The 25,381-nt window shown below is 34.3% G+C and overlaps 1 protein-coding gene across 1 annotated transcript; it reads left to right on the plus strand.

Annotated features, from left to right (window-relative positions):
- Positions 1-6,060: 6,060 nt before the first annotated feature.
- LOC110885224 (aquaporin) lies at positions 6,061-22,196 on the plus strand. The gene is made up of 3 exons (XM_035978251.1): positions 6,061-6,115; positions 6,201-6,325; positions 21,383-22,196. The coding sequence occupies exons 1-3, from the start codon at positions 6,061-6,063 to the stop codon at positions 22,169-22,171; spliced, it is 969 nt and encodes a 322-aa protein (XP_035834144.1). The 3' UTR covers positions 22,172-22,196.
- The last annotated feature ends 3,185 nt before the right edge of the window (positions 22,197-25,381 follow it).

The raw sequence follows: 25,381 nt of genomic DNA on the forward strand, positions 1-25,381 counted from the left end.
GACATCACATCACCTACCTTCGTGCGGATGAGATCACCTCTACTTTCGTACGAACGAACATCACATTCGTACAGCCTAGTATCAATCACATTTGTGCGAATGGACTCCTTCGCACAGACTAAGTACATTCGTACGAAAGTGTTTTACATGACAAAAAGCAAATAATCTAACATTCAACCTATTACAAACTTGACACGACTCGACGACGTAGGCAGCAGACATTATGTATCAACACAGTGCAATATTGGTATTGCAATGAACTAAACTGATACGGTCCAAGATATTAGTACCATGACGATTCTGACCAAACAACATCAGTATCGGTATTGGTAGTATTGGAACCGATACTAATATTCTTTTTTTTATGATTTTCGATCGATGTAAATCAAGTGTTGACATCCTTTTGGGTTACTATATTTTTGTTTTTGGTTATTATACCGAGTTGGTACCGTATCGATACCATAACAAAACAAACCGATACCGACTGAATTTTCGTCACAACGCACAGTGAATTTTACTAGTTAACAATATTAACTTGGATGATGATGCTAAACGGTGAAAGGCTAAATGAATTATTATTGAAAGATTTGGTTACAATATATAGACATCATAACAAATCCCTAACATCTTAATGGGCCCATGTGCTTATACTAAACTAATAAACTCTAATCTGATAAATGATAAATAGATGATTGAGATTACCCTTGCACTTGGGGCATGAGCAAAAAGAACTACGATTTGTTGTGACAATATGTCAGCCAAATTCTTAACCAAAAATTCAAAAATATACAGTAAAAGCAAGCACGTAGACATCAAATATCACCATATTTAAAGCTTGGTTGTGTCATGGAAAGTCTAGAGAACAACTAGTAGATGCCCTAAAAAAGTCCCTAGGGATGGAGCAAGACCGGGAGTCATAAAAATCTGAATTAAGGCCATGCGTAGTGGAACGTGACCCGTGCTCCATCTCAACCATTACACCCTATCGCGCCGGGGAACACCCACCCCACCCGCAGTATGGCTTCTTTTTCCGGCCCCGCGATGAGCATAGAAGCTTATTGGTGAAGGGTTTAATGTATGACTGTTGGTAAATGGTCAAAAGAACTAATTTATTATATATACATACATGTATAACATTTTAAACACATTCCTTACCCAACTTACTCTACAAAAATCTTAAAAACTCTACCAAAACGTTTTCGCCACCGTTGGAGGATTCGTTCATCGATCTATACTACAAATGTTTTGCTCATGACGAAGCCGTAGAGGAGGAGGAAGTGACTACGAGTGTGTGTTAATGCCATGCAACATGTTAACGCGTTATATGCGGATTTGGTCAAGGATTCCGAAACGAAGTCGACAAAAAAGAAGATTTCGAAGTTGGAGACTATGAAGAAGGAGGGTTGGATGATGGAGTTCATAAAGACGGAGGCGACAACGGCAATGAAGACGAGTAGTATTTCACATATTTTTTTGTAATGTTTTTTTAATTGTTGTAATTTTTTTTTATTTAATGAATGTTATTTCTTTTTATATATAAATTTAGAAATTTAAAAAACTATAATTGAGTAATGATTGATAGGGTTAGTTCTGGGGCTTGAGCACCACGCACACGTGTTATGACACTTTATATAACCCTCTACATATTTTTGCCACTTGTCATATAACCCCCCTCCCCCTATGGGGGTTATGGTGCTTGACCACTACACATGGTTTTAGACCATGTGTAGTCGCAATGTGAAATGGCGTGATCTTCGCCCCTTCACGCTCCAAAACGCCGGGACACCGCCGCCCCCCATGGTCATGATCTTTGGTTTTCTACTCTTGGCGTGATTTTGAAAACGTCGGGAGGGGCTTGATCTTTGCTTTTTTGGTCTTGGTGCCATATGTCATTTCATGCCCAAGGGAGGGGTTTGAAGATCACTCCCCACTATAAATGGTCTAAAAGGGAATGTTGGAAGTAATTAAAGCTCTAATTATTTAATTAGTTTTGGAGAGGGCGGCTTATATACCAGAACTGAATCTTGTACGAAGCATACACAAGTTTCTTAGCCATTGATTTTCCAAGATCAATGACTTAAAACTAGGCAATGACATTTTCATGAATCTTAGGTTCAAACAATTGAAGAAAACAAATAGAGAAAAAGTCTTCTGGTCCTTTTCCACTTGAACCCCTTCCCCCTTGATTTTTAAACGTCTGTAACTTTTTCATACGTTAATAATTTTTTTTTAACTTACACTGTATTAACAGGCATTTTATTCTCTTTAATTCGAGCAGCCTATTTCTATAGTTTTCGTAAAAAAAATCTTTACATGATTTTGAATACCCGTTACGTGATTTTGAATACCTAGCACACGGCGACGTGATTTTGAATACCAATTACAGGATTTCATTATGGTATGTGAAACCACACTAAGTGGTTACATAATTATGTAAGAATAGTTGACTATCTATTATTACATGACTACGTGATTTTGAGTACTCATTTGGTGATTACATGATTTCATTATAGTATTTTATGTTAAACCACACTGAGTGATAACATAATTACATAAAAAAAACATGTAATACATAATATTTCGTATGGGATACCTAATATTTCAGGTCTAATCACGTATTAAGGATAAATTATATACAAAACATTAGCCAAAATCAACCTATAATAACCACATAATGCCGTATATTCGAGGTTTAATCACGTAATAAGCATAATTGTAATAACATGAGTTATAAAAATCATATTGAATGTGTAATTACGTAATGGATTTATATTGAATCTGTAATCATGTAATCGTTTATGTTGAATGTGTAATCACGTAATGGGTATTCAAAATCACGTAGTCATGTGTTGGGTATTAATATCACGTAATCACGTAATGGACTAATAGGTATTCAAAATTCTGTATATTTTTAAGAAAACTATAGCAATAGGCTGCTCGAATTAAAATGAATGAAATGTTCGTTAATACGGTGTAATTTTTTTTTTAAATCGATTATTAATGTATGAAAAAGTTATAGCCGTTTGAAAATCAATAGGTGAAGTTGTTTCAAGTGAGAAATGACTAAATTACCTTTACTGTCATTGACACTTGTCCTCCTCTCTCTCCCGTTCATACGTGATTTTAGTCTTATACATGATCCAGTCACTAGTTTTGGATTACGGATTGCAAGTATCCGTTTGATGCCACTAGTTTTGGATTACGGATTGCAAGTATCCATTTGAATTTGTTATGGTCACGAAGTCTAATTCTAAGACCATGGGGTATGGTGGGGCGGGGGTTGGGGCTTGGGTTGGGCATTGGTTGACATGTGGAACGGGGTGGCAGACATGGTAAACCCACAATAACACACGGTATGGTGGGCGGGGGTTTGGGGGGCGTGGGTTTGGTGGGCTTGTGGGCTGACCGGGTGGGCTAACCCGCTGGGCAGACCCAATAACACAAATTTAATTTTTTTAATAATTTTAAATAAAGAAAATTACAAAAAAAGAAGATTACAAAAAAAAAATTCCTAACTTTTATATTTGTTTTTTTATCTCTTCTCTCAACGCCAAGACTATTTCTAACTCGTCACCCTGTAGGTGATCAATCGGCTGGGATAAAATTTTCAAATCATCCCGTCTTTGTTTCAGGGCATCTCTAGCTTCTTTGCTCCTTCGTATATCGGCCCTTTGTTGTTGGAATGCGTTGAATGTATCCAACTTGCATGAAATGTCATCCAACTGGTCGCTGTATATTCCCCTACGCGAGCCAGAACTCCCAGCTGAAGGCGACGCCGTTTGTTTTTGAGCACGCCTTCTTGAGGCATTTCTTCCATGCTCAGGCCGGTTTGGGCTTGGCGAATCATCCAAAAGGTCCTCAAACTCTTGATCTCGTGCATCAGATTGGGCTTGGGACGAGGCCCTTGACCTTTTGGAGGACGAGTTAGTATCGCTACCAATGGGGATAGTCGCCCACTTTGGATGGAATTTACAAATCTCCCAACAATGCATGAAACGGAAGTCGGTCCCCACATTTGATTTGAATGCATTTACTGCATTTGCCAAAACGTCGGCTTCGGTTTCACCACTTTTAGGGTTTTGCTTTGCTTTATTTAAATAACCACTAAATTTTGTAAGTTGGGAGCTTATCTCGCTCCACTTTGAGGATAAGCTATCGTTTTCACGATAAGTCCCCCTACCCATTTCTTCATGGAATAGTCTACTAACCGATTCCCACAGGGCGGTTCGATGTTGCGAATTTCCTATTTTAATAAAAAAAATATTAATATAGTACAAAGTTATATAAAAAATAACCATTCCATTAATATAAACAAAGGTTAAGAATACCTAAAGTTGAATGTTGAGATTGTTCACACCAAGCCCTCGCCAATGCAAGTTCTTCAGCGTAGCTCCATTTTTGTTGTTTTCGTTTGGCGGTTTCAACTACTTTATCCTCCTTGGTTTTTTTCTTATGACTTCTTTTTTTGATGGGTTTCGATGCGGAAGGACCCTCTTTGGGTGGTTGAGTTTCGGGAACGGATTCGTTTTGTGAAAGGTCGATGGAGGTTGGTGAAAGGTCGACGGGCGATTGTGAAAACGGGGTAGGTATTGAACCTTCGGTGTGTGGGAAGTTAGTATATAAACGATTCCCAATATACGATGCATAACCTGCTATGTCGGGTATAGGAGAGTGTATGAAAAACGGACGATCTACTGGACGAGTGGGTGGTGGGCTAGGATTATTTTCTTGGAATCCATACGGGTTGCTCGGGTCAAAAGGACGGTTGTAAGGATGCATTTTTTTCGTTTTGTAGTAGGAGAATTGAAGATGTATAGAAGATATGGTTGAATGTGGTAAAAAATGGAAGTAAAATGTGATTTTTATAGTGAAAAAATGGAAGAAATTTTTTTTTTTTAAATATAGCCGTTGCCCAACGGCTAGCCCAACGTATCTTTTCTTTTGCCCATTCAAAAACCGCCATGTCACCTTGGTCCCCCGCCCCACGCCCGGCTTGAAACCCAACCCCCAAGGGGCCACGCCCCAACCCAAGCCCACCCGGGGTGGTGCCTTGAGCGTTTTCCCCCAACCCAAGCCCCATACCCCACGGTCTAAGTTTTCCGAGTCTTGTGTTGAATAAGTCCAGAATAGGGGGTTCAATTTGTTTATTTCTCTTCGTATGTACTGGCTATTTAATCTCCTTGTTGGAGTATCGAATAAGAATCTTGTTTTCGAGCAGTTTAACAATTCACATGTAAACCTTCATCCAACAGTAGCATGGTCATTAACTTTTGTGCTGTAAACAAGGCACATGAGTTGGTGTTTTTGGCCTACATGTGGTTTGAAAAGATATACTACAAAATAAACGAAGTCAACAACCCCTGATCGTTTAATTTATAATTATTTGTTTGAGTTAAATGTCATTTTAGTCTCTGTGGTATGGGCTATTTTGCCAGTTTAGTCTAGTCGAAAGGTTTTATTTTTCACCTGTGGGTCCAAAAAGGTTTCACCGTTGCCATTTTAGTCCACTGGTTTAATTTCATCCATTTTTTCTGTTAACGAGAATATCAATTCGGTCATTTTATATGTAATTATGTTAAGTAGAAGGGCAATTCGGCCATATAAAATGACCGAATTGGCTTCTCGTTAACCGAAAAAACGGATTAAGTTAACTTAGTGGACTAAAATGCCAATGGTGAAACCTTTTGGACCCGCAGGTGAAAAATAAAATCTTTGGACTAAACTGGCAAAATGATACAAATCATAGACACAAAAATGACATTTAACTCTTATTTTTTTATACTGTTATTATATATTTTATTCATTTATCTTGAAAGCGTGTTTAATCGTTGTATTATATTATTCTCTTGTCTTTACCCAAAAAAAATATATTATTCTCTTGTCATTTTTGTTTGTTATCTAATTGGTTATTATTTTAGTTGATTGAATTTCGAATATTACATTAATATTCTTATGATATTCAATGATAGTTAATATACACCAATAATCCAACGGTGGATATTTGGTCGGTTTGTATATATAAACCCCTTTAGTTTGTAACATCTAGTAGTAAAGTAAGTGATGGCGACAAATATTTTAGCCAAGGCAGGAGTTGCTGAGGAAGAAGGCCTTGCTTGTGAGAAGAGGGACCAACTCTTCTCATCCACCGATGCCATGCAAGTACCATTTAGATTGTAACATATATATTATCAACTCTTAAGGGCAATGTTGTGATTTCCTTACATGTATTTGCAGGTTAGAACAATGGGAAGTTGATCATGGAGAGAAGGAAGTTTCTCTTACTTTTGGAGAGAGGTTGGGCTTAGAGGATCTGTATTCCTTGAATGTCAGTATGAATTCCCGATTTGTGTTTCTATCTTACAATTTTGACATGGTATAATAACGAAAGTCGACTAACTTTCGTATTATGAATTCTACAGAATATCTAGAAAGAGTTTTCGTCTTAGAACCAATAATATTTTGAAAACAATGAGTATACCTAATAATACATATGTATCAGTTGCTATAAATATGATACAAAACTTGTTTAAGCTGGGTGTGAGTTTCACAATCCCACTACGTATTATCTTTTATGCATTACGTACAGATGTATTATTACGTTTTTATATATTATTGGTTTTGAGACGAATGTTCACATATAAAAAGTTGTTTTCTGCGTATGAAATGTACGAAGCCCATAGATACACAACATAACTATATAGTCTATTGGTAAAAACAAAGTCTTTAAACATATAGGTTTAGGAAGGAGAGGTCTTAGGTTCAACTCCCACAATTTCTTATATTGTTACGCGTTGTTTACGCTATACACAAACATATGCATAGAGTTATGCACAATTATATGTGTTAAAATTTATTTATCTAAACTATGCGGCAATGCGTGTGTGTATATATATATAGGATCAAGATCAAGGGAAAATCCTTCCGAGTTGTAAAAACATAGAGAACTCGGCCTTCCTGTGAGAGTTTTGCCCTCATTTTTTCACACGCATAGATTAAAATGTTATAAAAGACTATCGTAAAAAAGTAAAACAAAAAAAAAACGAATTGGTGTTTTTGGCCCCTTACAGCTGTTGTAAAAAACTGATAACATAAGCATGACATCACTTTTTACAACATTTACAGCTTTCGTAAATAAAAAGAAAACTAGTATTTTTTTTCTGATAAGTTGAATTTTTTTTAGAATTTTTGGTAAAAAAATTTTTTTGAAAAAACCTTTCGTAAGACCGAGTTCTCTAAGTTCTCACAACTCGTGTATATATATGTGTGTGTGTGTGTGTGTGTGTGTGTGTGTGTGTGTGTGTGTGAATATTCTATGCAGAACACTAAATATTGCGAGAACACGCAAAACAAAATGAATCACTCATTTTTTTCAATCCTAAAAATCTAAGAAGTAAATGAAAACGTTACAAATGTAAGATTTATTATTTCACATTAAAATTCAAAACAAAAAAAATAGAAAATTTTCAGTTTTTATATAACCTACATACATGTAGGTTATGTGTATGTTAAATTATCTACATGTAAGTAGATTGCGTGTAGGTAAAGATATATAGTTTTTTATGTACATATATATAATACACATATGAATGTAAAAATCTTATTATTTAAAAATTATGAATCTTAAATCCTAAAATTTAGTGATTTAGAATTGTTTTTGTTTTCTTGTAATAATTAGTGTTCTGTAATGATTGTTATTTTAGAGAGAGAAAGAGTGTGTGTGTGTGTGTGTGTGTGTGAGTGTGAGGGAAAAAACACCCACTTGAGTTGAAAAAAAAATTTGGAATATTTTGTAAAAACTTTATGTAATAAACTTTTTTCCTAAAAAAATTAGAGAATGTAAGCCACATTTTTTCGAACGTTTTGAACAAAAAAGCGTCAAATAGTTTTTAATTTTTTTTAAATTTTGTGTTACATGTTACATACGCTAAAAAAATGTAACATATAAATATTCAACCTTTTTTTTAATATCTATTCGGTGTTTTGTTTTTTTTTTCTCAATACATTCAAAAATATGTAACTTAAATTCCCTATTTTTTTAGAAAAAATAAGTTTGTTACATAAGTTTTGTTAACTTAAGTTGGTTTTCTTCATAGCTCTCTCGTGTATATATGGGTTAGGGTAAAATAAAAAGTGATATGAGTTGTGAGAACTTAAACAACTCGTCTTACAAAAGGTTTTTTCAAAAAGAAAATTTACCAAAAATTTTTAAAAAATCAATTTTTTTAAAAAATAAAAAAACACCTAGTTTTTTATTTACAACAGCCGTAAATGCTACAAAAAGTTGATATTATCACATCAGCTTTTTATAGCAGTTATAAGGGGCTGAAAACACCACCTCGAATATTTTTTTTATGATCGTCTTTGTAATATTGTAATACCTTGAATATTTTTTATAGTCGTTTTTGTAATATTTTAATATAAAAGTGTAAAAATTTGAGGGCAAAACTCAGGAAAAAAAGATTGAGCTGTGTAAATTGTCGTAACTTGTAAAAATTTCTGAATCCTATATATTAGACGTTAAATTGCGTACAATTATTACACAGAGTTACATGTACAGTGATATTTAATTATACTCAGTGCATCGTTTTTCAAAAATGTCATTTATATAGCAACATAGAAGTTCAAATCACACGAAACAAGGTGAAATTATTATCATCGCCTCATTTAGGGTATAGCAACATAAAAGTTCAAAATCACACTAAACAATGTGAAATTAATTATCACCGTCTCATTTAGACTGTAGGGATGTGGGTCATAGGTTGGGGTGGCGGTTTGGGTTTAACGCGTTGGGTATGACTTTGCCCCTTTGGTATGGGGATTGAGCCTGACGTAGGGCAGGGGACTGGATAACATGGCTGCCTTTGGTTGGCTGGTTCGATCTAGCCATTGAGGGTAGTGGTTGCCGAAACAAAAAAAAAATCCATATGGCTGGCCACGCCAAGTTAAGCCGCGCCACACCACACCCCTAGTTTTTAAGTATTACTTTGTAGATCTCATCCTCACCACGTGTCAAAAACAATGTATCCAACCCAAATCCTCCCACTCCATAGTCTTAGTGTAATGGTACAAATCCTTGGTCCACTTGTAAAATAACTATCAATACACTCACATATGGATGCTAATCATGTATCTAATCTAATACTAATAAAGAAGTCATCTTAATGCCACATGGCATTATCTCATAATAAAGGGTTTTGTCAAAATGCCATGTGGCAATTTATCATATAACATCAATCATAATAAATAATACCTAATTGTCCACCTTAATAAATAATTATATTTATCTATCATCTCACTCACTCAAAAGAAATTGATATACCATGATAATTGAGTTACTAAATTATATTATATGATATATAGATAAAGATATAAGAATTATTTTATCTCTTGAATATACTGATTTTACATATTAAACAGGTTTATCTTCACCTCTATGACATACGATAAAGGGTCACTATATTTTTTTAATATGTCTGTATTTAATACGAATATTCTTTAAAATCAAAAGTCTTTTAATCGTTAGTTTATTATTATCTATAACAAAACTATTATTATTTTTTATTATTATTAATATCTCCGATTTAATATTTATGCATTATTATATTTATATTATTTGATAATATAACATCTCATTAAGATTAACGATATATATTTCTAAAAGCAAAGGATTTAAAATATTAATTATAGATAAAGATGATAAAATAACAAATCTACTAATAAAAAAGTGCCCTAAATGTCACATGTCACTCTAGTTTAAATTTTACTAAACATCAAATGTTATTTAACTTTTAATATAAGATTACAATTATTGTCACGTGTCATTTTCTCCTTTAACCTTACAATTTAGGCTTACATTTTATAGATATAATAAATTTAATTTAAATATGTTAATAACCATATTAGGATGCACTATTTAATTAGTTTTATAGATAAATACAATGTATTTTATTAATTATTATCGTAAAATGAAAAAAGATAATAATTAGATCTTTTTTAGTAAACCATCCTTATATTAATACTAATTGGAAAAACACAATAATTAGATTATACTAATATTACATTTTTTAACTATGTGATCAGGATTATCTAGAAGTATGATTTACAATATTTTTTTTATTTTACGTGTGTAATACGAAGGTATACTAGATGGACAAGTGTCATTGACAGGAAGGGTTATTAAGTAGTTTTTTACTTTGAACAATTATTCCTTTGATTTTCAATTAGCTATAACTTTTTCATACGTTTATATATTTCTTTAAAAAAAATATACCATATTAACAAGTATTTCATTCTCTTTAATTTGAGCAACCTATTGGTATAGTTTTCTTAACAAATTTTTACAGGATTTTGAATACTCATTAGTCCTTTACGTGATTATGTGATTTTGAATACCCAGCATATGATTACGTGATTTTGAATACCCATTAAGTGATTACACATTCAACATAAACTATTATGTGATTATACATTCAATATAAATCAATTACGTTATTACACATTCTAAATGATTTGTTATAACTAGTGTTATTACAGTTATACTTATTACGTGATTACACATTCAATAATAAAAATTTGATTGTTTATGTTTTATTACGTAATTAAATCTCTAACATAAGACATTATGTTATTATTATAGGTTGCTTTGGCTAATGTTTTGTATATAATTTATCCTTAGTACGTGATTAGACCTGAAATATTAGGTATTTCATATGAAGTATTATGTATCACATGTTTTTTTTTTACCTAATTACTTAATCACTTAGTATGGTTTCACATAAAAGCAATAATGAAATCACGTAATCACAAAATAGATATTCAAATCACTTAATCACGTAATAATACATACTTAACTATTGCTACGTAAGTACGTAATCACTTAGTAGGGTTTCACATAAAATACTATAATGAAATCATGTAATCAAGTAATGGGTATTCAAAATCCTGTATTCAAAATCACATAATCACGTAATGGGTATTTAAAATCCTGTAAATTTTTTTAAATAAAACGATAACAATAAGCTGTTAGGGTATCAGATCAGAGTAGGCTCGAGCGGAAGCGGAACACACACACACACACACTTGCAGAAAATAAAGAACACGAGAGTTTAAGTGGTTCGGTCAAGGTGACCTACGTCCAGGGGTTGCAACTAGGGTTTCACTTTTATTAGATGCTCACAACTGTTTTCAGAATGACACAGACTACAATTACATCATAGGTATTTATAGAACAAGATTAGGGTTTCCTACTTAGTCAACAAGTTAATTAAGTGGGCCTAACAATTAGGGCCGGCTAACCCTAATTAGGGTCGACTACCCTAAAGCCTACGAACCCAACAATCTCCCACTTGGAGGCTTTGCATAGTCCACAAAGTGCATCCAAGAAACCCATCACAAGTAACTTCAGTAATCTTTACGTTCAAGTCTTCCAAGCCTCCAGTTCCAAGAACAAGCTAAGACTTTAGTCACCTCCAAGCCACCTAGTTGCAACCACGCCTCTCATCAAGTAACTGAAAGACCAGTTGAAGCTCCCATAAGCTCCAACCCAATAGTCTTATCAGACCCATTCTCAATCTCAACCGGCTAGCACGATCCACCAGCTCCAGAGATACACCGAGAATTAATACCATTCTCCACATTTTGCAAACTATTTCCAGGAGAGCTTTTTTCTTCAGTTGGAACCTTCGTCTTCAAAACCCAACGGTTCTTTGTGATTGTACCTGGAACACGACCCATGCTCCCACTATCACCAAATCTCCAGACTGGCTTAAACTTAGACCCCCCGACCACATTCAACTGACATCCCCAAAGCACTAGTATTCAAGTTTGCAAATTAAACTCTCTTCTGCTTACTAGATTCAGTGAACCAGACTTTATGTTGTACAGGGACGGCTACTCCCTCAGCAGGTATCTCAACTAGATACAACGATACGTCTCCTCCCATAGGCAACAACAAGATTTCCGTCAATCACCTTCCACTTCCCACCACTAAACTTAACATCTAGTCCTTGTTTATCCAGTTGACTAACAGAAATAAGTTTCTTCGTTAAACCTGGAATTACCCTGACATTCTGCAAGTTCCATGTAGTGCCCAATGGAGTCTTCAGATTGACATCTCCAATACCCGTAACATAAAGAACACGACTGATAGCTAATCTACCTTTCCAAAGTCTCCTTTTTTCAGATTCACCATCGTCTTCCCGCTGTGCATGGCGCGAAACGAAGAACCAGAATCCATAGCCCAAGAGTCTGTAGACTCTTCACAGCAAACCAGTACGTCATCGTTAAATTCATCTGACACAACACTGTTTACATGTTATTTACTATCCTCTTTCTTAGGATCAGGATACTCGTTTTTAACATGCCCCTTTTCACTACAGTTCCAGTACCTCACATTCTTCCCAGCTTTAGACAAGCTCTTCCCACGACTCCCACTGCTTCTGTTATTACCTATTCCCCTACTAACACTGAACATACCAAAAGTAGATCCTCCACTAGAGTTCCTCTGGCGAACGTCTTCACCAAAAACACTATCTCGGGTCTGATCAAACTTCAAATTTCCAGCTCCAGCAGTTTCAGTGACCGTTGTAACAAATCTTGACCAACTATTGGGTAAGGAAGATAACAAAACCACAGCCTAAGTGTCATCATCCAACTTCATGCAGACAGTTGCTAACCTTGACAAAAATGAATTGACTTCGTTAATGTGATCAGCAACTGAACTGCCCTCGTTCATTCTCATATTAAACAGTTCCTTCATTAAGAACACCCTATTACCGGCATACGGCTTCTCATACATATTTGACAGAGCTATTAACATACCCCGAGCAGTTGTTTCTTTCATGAAATTAAATGCAACGCTCCTCGTCAAAGCCAACGTAATTTTACCTCTTGCCTTTTTGTCCTTTGAGTTCCAAATTGCTTCGGTAGCTTTATCCATTCCAGTAGTTTTTTCTTCCACTGCCACATCCAAATCGCATTCACCAAGCAACGCTTCTATTTGCATTCTCCACCATGCAAAATCAGTACCGTTGAACTTCTCAATTCAGAACTTCCCGTCGCCATATCAAATGAGAAAACCAGAAAAAAAACACAAGGAACCAAGCAACAAAAACTCGAGCAACCTTCAATAAGCCAGAAACCCGAAGTACCCAAACCAGCGACTTCTCCTACAAACCTGGGCGTAAATTAATGAATAACTAGGGTTCAAGAAAAGAAACGATAATCGCCAAACACCCTAAAACCACTAGAACTGCAACAGGGACCTGACGGCGCAAAACCCTAAACCTTACGAGCCGTAACCCAAAGAATAGGCACGGGCCATAAACACGTCAGCGGCGGCGGCAACAATAGCAGATCTAGACCTCTCGTCCAGCTCTCTCCCTCTCTTGCGATAACCGTGTGAACCGTGTGTTTAACTGAACCTATGGCTCTGATACCACTTATTAGGGTATCGGATCAGAGTAGGCTCGAGCGGGAGCGGAACAAACACACACACCCACACACTTGCATAAAATAAAGAACACGAGCGTTAACGTGGTTCAGTCAAGGTGACCTACGTCCACATGTTGCAACTAGGGTTTTTTCACTTTAATTAGATGATCACAACTGTTTTCAGAATGACACATACTACAATTGCATCATAGGTATTTATATAATAAGATTAAGGTTTCCTACTTAGTCAACAAGTTAATTAAGTGGGCCTAACAACTAAGGTCGGCTAACCCTAATTAGCGTTGGCTGCCCTAAAGCCTACGAACCCAACATAAGCTGAATGAAATGTTTTTCATACGATGTATTTTTTCTTTGAAAAATATTAATGAATGAAAAAGTAATAGTCGTTTGAAAATAAAGAGTGAAGTTCTTTAAGTGAGACAAGACCACAATACTCTTTCTCTATTCGTTTCTTCAATTGTTTGAACTTAAAATTTACTAAATTACCACCACCTTATTTTGAGCCATTGATCTAAAGAAATCAATGGCTCATGTTGTCACATATGGTTTGTACAAGATGCATGTCTTGTACAATAGCCACACTCTATATATATATATAGGAACAAGATCAGGAGAGAACCCGTTAAAGTATGAGAACGGTGAGAACGATTCTCAGCCACAAGATCTTAGTGGTTTGTGGCTGAAATTGACGCGGTGGCATTTTTGTAAATAATGGGAGCCTTGGAACTTCCGGGGGGGGGGGGGGGGAGGGTAAAATAGGAAGATCCAAACAAAGGTGCACATGCCATTTTCCCTCATCATATTTAAACGACAATAACTTTTTTATACGTGATTATTTTTCGAAAAAAATTACACCATAAAACTCAGCATTTTTTTATTTTTCCAATGAGTATACTATTGATATACTTTTCGAAAAAAAATTAACTGGGTTTTATGGCGTTTTTCTGAACTGAGTGTTTTATGACGTTTTAGACTAGTTATTTTCATGGCGTTTTTCTGAACTAGGTGTTTTTATGGCGTTTTAACTAGTTATTTTCATGGCGTTTTTTTCTCAACTGAGTGCTTTATGGCGTTTTTACAGTACAAATTATGATTTTTCTGAGCTCAAAAGATAGTAATTTAGGCAGTTAGACACAAAAAATGTTGTTTTTAGTTATATGGCTAAAAAAATGGTTTTTTGAGCTGTTGTAAATTATAGCTCAGAAGATAGCTTTTTTTTTGGCGCGTTTTAACTAGGAGCTTATGGCCTTTTTTGAGCTATATGGCTCAAAAAATGGTCTTTTTGAGTTGTTGTAAATTATAGCTAAAAAAATAGCTCTTTTTTTGTTACGGCGTTTTATAATCAGCTAGCTAAAAAAATGGGTTTTTTTGAGCTGTTGTAAATTATAGCTCAAAAAATAGCTTTTTTTGACGTTGCATTTAGCTTAGGCGTTTTTTGAGCTATATGGCTCAAAAATTGGTTTTTTTTTTTTTTTTGTTATGGCGTTTTAATGGGAGCTATATGACTAAAAAAATGGTTTTTTGAGTTGTTGTAAATTATAGCTCAAAAAATAGCTTTTTTGGCGTGGCGTTTTAACCGGAGTTTAAGGCGTTTTTTGAGCTATATGCCCAAAAAAATGGTTTTTTTGAGCTGTTGAAAATTATAGCTCAAAAAATAGCTTTTTTTTGTTATGGCGTTTTATTTGAACACCCAGTTCACGTGAGTGGGTTTTTTGACAATATTACCTCTTAGTGTAATTTAACATTAATGCCACATATCACCACCAAAATTGTTCTTATTGTTCTCACACTTTTCACCGTTCTCTCTAAATCCTTACCCTATATATATATATATATATATATATATATATATATATATATATATATATATATATAAAATAAGGATCATTACAGAACACTAATTATTGCGGGAACAAAAAGAACTCTAAATCACTAAATTTTGGGGTTTAATATTCATATTTCTTAAATTTTATGTTTCTTACATTCATGTGTGTATTATATATACATAAAAAATCACATATTTTTCCCTACACATAGTTTACATACATGTAGATAATTTAGCGTACACATAACCTACATGTGTGTAGGTTATTTAAAAACTGAAGATTTTTCATATTTTGTTTTAAATTACAGTGTGAGAAAAAATAAATCTTACCTTCATAATATTTTCATTTTACTTTTTAGGTTTTAGGATTGAAAAAATGAGTGATTCATTTTGTTCTGCGTGTTCTCGCAATATTTAGTGTTATGCATAGAACCTTCCCCTATATATATATATATATATATATTCATGCGAGAACCACCTTTATTGCGAGAACCAATGTGAACACAACCAAAAGGAGTGAATAGCCAAAATGGTCCCTGAGGTTTGCTCACTTTTGCCCTTTTAGTCCAAAATCCAAAATTTTTAAATCTGGGTCCCTGAGGTTTACAATTTGTTGCCATTTTAGTCCAAATTTCAAAAACTCCCTTTTTTACAGTTGCAACCAGCTTATTTTGTCCTTTTGTGCAGGGGTATTTTGGTCATTTTTATGAGTTATTATAACAAACTCAGATCAAGAACCCAGAATACTCCTGTGTAAAAGGACAAAATAGGCTGGTTGCAACAGTAAAAAAAGGGGGTTTTTGAAATCTGGACTAAAATGGCAACAAATTGCAAACCTCAGGGACCCAGATTTAAAAATTTTGGATTTTGAACTAAAGTGGCAAAAGTGAGCAAACCTCAGGGACCATTTTGGCTATTAACTCCAACCAAAAGTACCTAAAAAATAACCCCCCCCCCTCCCCAAAAAAAAACCTAAAAAAACTAAACCCTCCCCCCCCCCCAAGCTAAATGCTAAAAACTAAACCAAAAAAAAAAAAAAAACTTAAAAAAACCCTAAACCCCCTCCCCCCCCCCCAAAAAAAAAAAAAAAAAAAAAAAAACTAAACCCCCCAAAAACCTAACCCCCCCCCCCCCAGCTAAAACGCTAAAAACTAAACCCCTAAAAAACCTAAAAAATAAAAATAAAAAACACGCATTTTTTTTAATATTTTTAATATTAAAATTGCTACTTTTAGTATTTTTTTGGCTACTAAAAGTAACGATTTTCTTTATAAAAAATATTAAAAAAAATGTGTGTTTTTTTTAGCTATTTTTTATGCATTTTTTGTTGTGCTCACATTTGTTCTCGCGGTTCTCCCAATAAAGGGTGGTTTCTAACGGAACTTCTCCTATATATATATATATATATATATATATATATATATATATATATAGAATTGCGCTAAAATAAGAACCACAACCATGAGAACTTTTTGATCCGGGCGAGGTGGACCAAATTTTTTTTCATAAACGTAGATGCGTGTATTATAAACACATTTGTAAAAAAAATGTCGTGTGTGTAGTTTTGAGCACCACAGGTTTGTATTTACAATTACCGTAAATTTTCCGGTAAGATTTACGGAACCCGTAAACACAAACTTGTGGTGCTCAAAACTACACACACGACATCTTTTTTTTTGAATTTTTTTTACAAATGTGTTTATAATACACGCATCTACGTTTATGAAAAAGAATTTTGGTCCACCTCGCCCCGTACGGTGTATTTTTCACGGTTCTTACAACTCGAGGTGGTTCTCATTTTGGCAGTCCCCTATATATATATAGGGCTGCTAGAATGAGAACCACCCCGAGTTGTAAGAACCGCGAGAACCACACCATCCGGGTCGCCGTTTGCCATGATTTTTTTTTTACAACTAAATGTGTGTATTATAAACACATCCGTAAAAAAAAAAAATTTAAACTCCGCGCCCGAGGGGGTAGTTTTTTACACCACAAGTTTGGTGTTTATTTTTTTTTTGTTTTCTTTTTTCTTACACCAAACTTGTGGTGTAAAAAACTACCCCCTCGGGCGCGGCGTTTAAATTTTTTTTTTTACGGATGTGTTTATAATACACACATTTAGTTGTAAAAAAAATCATGGTAAACGACGACCCGGATGGTGTGGTTCTCGCGGTTCTTACAACTCGGGGTGGTTCTCATTCTAGCGCCCCCCTATATATATATATATATATATATTGGTGAATGTTCAATTCAAAAGACAAATTAATGTGAGAACACGAATAAAAAAATAAATAATTCATTTTTCAATCTTAAAAATTTTATAAATATATACAAAATTGTTATAATGGAATGTTTAATAATCTATGTTGATATTTAAAATAAATATGATCAATATGGTATACTTATAGAGTAAAATGCCAAAATCGTTCAGGAGTTTTGGACATATTTGTCAGTTTCATCCTAAACGACTTTTTTGTGTCATACTGCACTTCCCTTTCGATATTTTTCTTATAATTTTCATCCAAATCACTAAGACCGTTTAAATTTAAGGTTAGCTTAGGGGCAATATAGAAATTTTACACAGTTTTTAATGTTTTTTATATTTCTTTTTACATATAAATAAAAACCAATAAATCTATAAACCTTTAACCCCAATCCCAACCCCAACCCCCGTCCTAGGAGTGTTCAGAATTCGTTTCGAATTCGAAAAATTCGAAATTCGTTTAAATTCGATTCGATTATCAAGAATTCGTTTCGATTATAAGAATTCGAATTCGATTCAATTCGAATCAAGTAAATCACATACGAATCGAATACAAATTTATAATTTCAAATTCGATTCGAAATTCGAATAAAAATTATACCTTTTTATTTGTTATTTTTATATATAATACATATATAACTTTTATTAGGCAATACTATACATTATTTTCAAATTTTTTCAAAGTATTAAAATTATCCATTTCTAAACCCACTACATGACCCATAACTAAAACCTAAGTAACAAATCTATCAATAGATTTCTAACCCTAAAATATTAACTTGTACTGTGGAGTGATTATTCCCGACTTCTCATTTTGATTTTAGACTTGTGGTACTTTATTTGGAACTTTTTAATGTGATATCGTGCTTTATAGCTGCTTTAAAATTTATGTTTCATTTTGAAAGTTTTTTACATGTTTTTAAAAAATCTGAATTAAATCGAATTTATTCGAATTCGATTCGAATTCGAATTTTTAATCGAATACGAATCGAATACGAATTGGGTTTTTTATTCGAATACGAATTCGAATCGAATTCGGTAGGTTTTAATCGAATTTGAATCGAATACAAATTCAAGGAAAAATAAAAATTATTCGAACAATTCGATTCGAATAATTCAAAAATTCGATATTCGATTCGATGAACACCCCTACCCCGTCCACTCCACTCCCTCTATCTCTAATCTTCTTATCTCTCTTTCCAAAGCTCTTCCCCTCTCTAACACTGTGTTCCTGAGTTTAATAAAGGAGAGAAAATGGAAGAAAGAAAGTATAGGGAGGAAAGAAAGTTTATCTTTCCAATTTGGATAGAAACAAAATTCTTCCATTCTCTCACATCTCCATCTCATCCTCTCTTTCTTTCTTCCCATAAAAAAAACTCTGGAGCACCATAACTCTTTTCTTTCCATCCAAATCTCTTCTCTTTTCTTGAAAATAGAACTTTGGAGCGCAGTGTAAACCTCCGGTCAAAGAATGTTACGTCCAGCCAAACCGTCGCTTTGATGAGCCATTATTGGGTTTGGGTCGGGGTCGAATATCATCATCCACACCTTCAGACTTGTGATTAAGCCTAGCTTAGGGGGTTTTAGAATCGCATCATCCAACTTGGCTGCCAAATTGACCTCAGGCAAACCATGTAGGGACGAATTAATATCAAAGGGAGGCTACCAAAATACCTTCGGCAGACTCGATTGTTGCAAAATCCTTCACAATCGGGTTTAATTTTGAAGATGGGGGCAGCAGGGTACAGACTATTAAAAATGTGAAATTTAACAAAAATAAATAAACCGTCACTAAACATTACTTTTTGACCCAGTTAGACGTTTGAATGAAAATGACAAAATATGCCAAAAGTGAATGGCAGTAAGGCACAAAAAATCGTTTTGAATGAATCTAGCAAATATGCCCAAAACTCAGGAATGATTTTTGCAATTTAATCTTACTTATTATATAACATAGTCGTTTATACGTGAAAGACAAAACTTTTAAAAATTTAACTTTCTTCTCATTCTTCTCATGCTAACTCTAATATGAAATGAAGCAATTTTTTTCCCTAAGAAAGTATAATGATATAATGTACATTTGTTTGTAATAGTAAAATAACACTTATAATGGTAACCACAATTATAAATTTTAATGGTACAACGATAAAGTATTCTCAAATTGCATTATATTTCTTACAAAATACCAGAAAAAAAAAACATATAGCAGTTATTACTCATATGTAAATTATTTAATTAGTAGCCCGTTTACCAAACGCAACTTGTAGCTTATTTACCAACTATCTCAATGTAAATTATTATTCTTTTATACTCAAATTAAAATGATAAAAAAAATTAGGTAAAAGTTATTTGAACTAAAAAAAGGTAAAATGGTATTTAATTAGTCCACATAAGGACAAATTCACTATTTTACCTTTTGCCTCTCATAGCATTAATTACTTGAAATCAATTTAAACCCTCAAGTTAGTTTGAGTTTTTTTTCCAAAAGGGTGGAGGTAGAAAAAATATTTATCAAAATGGGTGATTTAAAAAGTATTTATCAAAATAGGTGTTTTTCACATTTAATTATTTTAACTAATATATTTGTAATTCTTTTCTTTTTTATTTATTATTCAATTAACCTATTATATTTTTTTCTTTTATTTTACCTTTTTGTGTTTTAACTAAGTTATTATAATTCTTTTTATTTAATTTAACCTTGTTAATACAACTAGATTGAGATATTGCGTTGAAATTCTTATTTTGAATCAATTATGATGATGCGTTAATCTAATTACCAAATGACAGTGCATACAACTACAAGTACATATTTTCATCGTTATTCAAATTTGCTCGAATCAAATAAACAATCTAATCAATCTGAGTTCTTTTTTATGCTTTGTAGTTTAAATTTGGGTAATTGTAAAATTGATAGATTCTGTCTATTCCCTTGTTGTACAGCAAAAATAAAAAGATTATACATTTTTTTTTTGTGTTTCAACTTTGATGTAAAGGACAGAAACCATCTTAATATCTATAAATTGTTCGTGTGGTTTTGTTATGTTCAAATTTACTAGAAGATTAGTAAATTTCCATTCAATTATGCGAACATATTATAAAAACCGTTGAACACCTGGACAATAAAAAATCAAAACCAAAAAAGAACATAAAACTGGAATGAACAAGACTTGGGTACAATTACAAAAACTATAAAGGAGAAAAACCATAATCATGCAGATAACCGGACGACAGAATCTGATGAATCATTGTCACATGAATCAAATAGCAAAATCGTGAACAAGAAAATTGGAATCTTGCAGATAATCGAACAACGGAAATAACCGGATGAGAATTGATTCCAAGAACTGAATGGAAGGTCTTGATGAACCTAATGAAAATTTTCTAGGATGATAGAACGTCGCTGAAAGAAGTGATGATTGTTTTACCTATTTTTTTTTATAAAATAAAGAATTAACTAGTTTTCACCTATTTTGGTAAATAATTTTGAAAGCACCCATTTTGGTAAATAATTTTTCCATCTCCACCCTTTTGGAAAAAAACTCCAAGTTAGTTTAATCAAATTTCCTAATAATTGTTACACATTATGAGAAACCTTATTTTATATCTAATCTCACAACTCTATATACATATAAAGTGGTGTTAATTTTAAAACCAAAATACATGTTACGAAATGTGAGATACATGATGCTTTGAAGTGATATATACCATTATAATTTTTCTTCCACTACTTTGATTATCTATTAGCCATTTTGTAATAGTGTATTATGTGCTATCTTACCCTCTTCAACATATGTTGGTTTTAAAAAGAGGTGTTAGTGTTTATGCTTATTTGATATGTTTAGGTTTGGCGGGCATCCGTAGGAGAGTTACTTGGGTCGGCGGTTCTGGTGTTCATGATAGATACGATAGTCATTTCATCATTTGAGACACAAACCAAAACACCAAACCTTCTAATGTCGATCATGATTGGCATCACCATCACCATCCTTCTCCTAGCAGTTTTCCCGATCTCAGGTGGACACATGACTCCGGTTATATCCTTCTCAGCTGCCCTAGTTGGACTTATATCGCTTTCTCGGGCATTTATCTACATATTCGCACAATGTATTGGCGCTATACTAGGAACTCTAGCGCTACAAGCTGTTGTGAGCAACAAAATTGCACAGACCTATTCACTCGCTGGGTGCACCATCACAGTTATTGAACTAGGCCCTAACGGCCCTGTGGTTACAGGGATCGAGACAAGTCAAGCCCTTGGGCTAGAGATCATATGTACGTTCATCTTGCTCTTTGCTTCTGCTTGGTTAGCCTACGACCACCGTCAATTCAAGGCATTAGGTGTTCTTGTTGTTTTCCCCATCATTGGAATCGTTGTGGGGATTCTAGTGTTCATTTCATCAACTTTGACAGGAAAGAAAGGGTATGCTGGTGCAGGGATGAACCCTGCAAGATGTTTGGGTTCAGCCATGATAAGAGGTGGTCAGTTATGGGATGGACATTGGGTGTTCTGGGTTGGGCCTGCCATATCTTGTATGGTGTTTTATATATACACAAAGATCATTCCAAGTAATCATTTTCATGCCAATGGTTACCGACATGACTTTTTCAGTGTTTTGAGAGCTTTGCTTTGAGCTGTTAGGTTTCAATCTTTCTATGTTCCAGAATAAACATAAAATAATAAGTTATGTAGTGATCAAAGTTTTCTTTGTTTCGTAATTTCTTTCTGTATTTATTTCACATGTATACCAAAGGGCTTTCGTGATGCCCCCTCTATGGCTCTATCCAAAGAAAGGAGGGTTCGATCACCACATTGAGGTTTTAAGTGAATTTAATAGGTGTAGATTAGGAGCTTATAAAAAAATATCCTGTTATATGTGAACTTTCAGCTAAAGTGGTTCTGTAATATTAAAGGGGTACCCGATTGAAGAATACGTGTCATCAGACCATGTGTAGTGGTTTAGCCAAATAATGCCCCTACCATGGGGCATTATTCGACACGTGGTAGTCCAGTTAGCATGGGGTGTTATTGCAAAAGTGGCGTAGTGGGAATAATGCCCAAATAATGCCACTTCCAATCATTAAAAAGTATAAAAAAAAATGAAACTTACACTTGGAATGCCTCCATTGGCCAGTCAGACATGTCATAGTCATGCAAGTTGTTTGTTGAGCGTTTTTTAATAAAACGCCGGTTAACTTTTTTTTCAAAAAATTTGCCAAATAACGCCTTATGTAATGGGGGGAGGTGTTTTTGGGCGTTATTTTTGAAATTTAAAAAAAAAAACGCCCCACTACACATGGTCTCAATAAAAGAAATTAATACAAAAACTCATTATATGTTGCCAAAATGCAAAATATATAATTGGTATTTTGAAACAATAAAAGATATTGTACAGTTTAAATGTACACAAGAGATCGTCCGTGAGATTATTTTTAACCAACTAGAATTGAGACCCGCCGCAATGCGGCGGGAATTCTTTATTTATAACTAAGTCGACCTAGGACCCGTACGTTATGTTAAACCTGTCAAACGGGAAAAAATAGACGATGTAAAAACGTTCACCCATACACGCACGTTGCGTCATGTTAACTCGCAAAATTAAGAACGAAACGTAAAAACGTTAAACCAAAGACGCACGTTGCGATGTGTTAAGTCACAAAATTTAGAACCAAGCATAAAGCGGAAAATTTGCGGAAAATAAAAACTATAAAGGATCAAAGTTGAAAGTAAAAAAAGTTGTGAGGGTAGATTGCAAAAGATAAAAAGTTTTGAGTTAAAAGTAAAAAACAAAAAGTTTTGGGTTAAAAGTAATTTATGAAATACTTTTGGGTGAAAAGTAAAAAAAAAATCAATTTTTTTTTAAACCCCTAAAGCCAAGGTTACGACAACCATATACATAACAATTTTTTCTTTGGAAAACCCCCAAAGCACACCCCGCGTTACGGCGGGACGTAAAACGGTGTCAAATAGTACTAATGTCACACAACCGTGATTGACCACCAACACTGACTCGACCTAGGTTCTGCGTGTTGCGACAAACCTGTCAAACATGAAAAAATAGAGGTAAAAACATTGAACCACACATGCACGTTGCGCCATGTTAACTTGCAAAATTTGAAACAAAACATAAAAAAGTTGAACCACCCTCATATGTTGCGTCGTATTAACTCGAAAAATTTAGAACTATACATAACGAAACGTAAAAACATTAAACCAAAGACGAAAAGTATAATTGACAAAAGTTGTGAAGTTAAATTGAAAATAATAAAAAGTTTTGAATTAAAGTTAAAAAACAAATTTTGTAGGGTTAAAATTGGAAAAGGCAAAAACCTTTGGATTAAAACAAAAAAATCAAGTTTTTTTTTAAAAAATCCCCAAAGCACAAGTTACAAGTGTTTATGCATGAAAAAGTTACTTATTTATATATGGAATAATTTAAAACATACTCACTCAAATCATGCCACAAATTTGACAACCCAAGACGCCGTAAACACACACGCATATATATATAGGGTAGGATTTAGGGAAAAAAGTAAAAAGTCTGAGAATGGTAAAAACGCTTATGGATCGTCAGATCAAAACAATCTATGGACTAGATTGGTGCGGTGACGTTTTCGTAAATAACATCAATTTTATTACGTGAACGGTCTTCATTAAGGTAAAAAGTTCTTTAGACTTCTCTAGCCAAAACGTCAAACTCATGAATAAGACGCTATTAAATTCCCGTCTTAGACCGTGGGGTATGGTGGGGTGGGGGTTGGGCTTGGGTTGGGGCATGAGTTGACACGTGGCTTGGGAGGGCAGACATGGGCTGACCCACATTCAACTCGGTATGGTGGGGTGGGGGTTTGGGGTTTGGTGGGCTTCGCTAGGCTGACCCGCTGGGCTATTTGAATATTTTTTAAAACAACAAATTTAATTTTTTTAATATTTTTAAATAAAGAAAATTACAAAAAAAAATTCCTAACGTTTATATTGTTTTTTATCTCTTCTCTCATCTCCAAGACTAGTTGTAACTCGTCACCCTCTAGGTGATCAATGGGCTGGGATAGAAATTTCAAATCATCCCGTTTTTGTTTCTGAGCATCTCTAGCGGCATCTCTAGCTTCATTGCTCCTTCGAATTTCGGCTATTTGTTGTTGGAATACGTTGAATGTATCCAACTTGCATGAAATGTCATCCAACTGATCGCTGTATATTCCCCTACGCGAGCCTGAACTCCCAGCTGAAGGCGATGCCGTACCAGATCTTGATTTTTTAGCACGCCTTTTTCCGACATCTCTTCCATACTCAGGCCGGTTTGGGCTTGGCGAATCATCCAAAAGGTCCTCAAACTCTTGATCTCGTGCATCAGATTGGGCTTGGGACGAGGCCCTTGACCTTTTGGAAGACGTGTTCGATTCGCTACCACTGGGGATATTCTCCCACTTTGGATGGAACTTACAAATCTCCCAACAATGCATGAAACGGAAGTCGATCCCCACATTTGTTTTGAATGTAACCACAACATTTGTCACAATGTCGGCTTCGGTTTCACCACTTTTTGGGTTTTGCTTTGTTTTATTTAAAAACCCACTAAATTTTGTAAGTTGGGTGCTTATCTTGCTCCACTTCGAGGATAAGCTATCGTTTTCACGATAAGCCTCCCTTCCCATTTCTTCATGGAATGCTCTACTAACCGCTTCCCACAAATGGGTTTGATGTTTAGAATTTCCTATTTTAATAAAAACAAAATTTAATATATTACAAAGTTATATAAAAAATAACCATTAATAAAAACAAAGTTTAAGATTACCTAAAGTTGGATGTTGAGATTGTTGACACCAAGCCCTCGCCAATGCAA

The sequence above is a fragment of the Helianthus annuus genome, chromosome 10 (assembly GCF_002127325.2).
Source record: "Helianthus annuus cultivar XRQ/B chromosome 10, HanXRQr2.0-SUNRISE, whole genome shotgun sequence".
Lineage (NCBI taxonomy): Eukaryota > Viridiplantae > Streptophyta > Magnoliopsida > Asterales > Asteraceae > Helianthus > Helianthus annuus.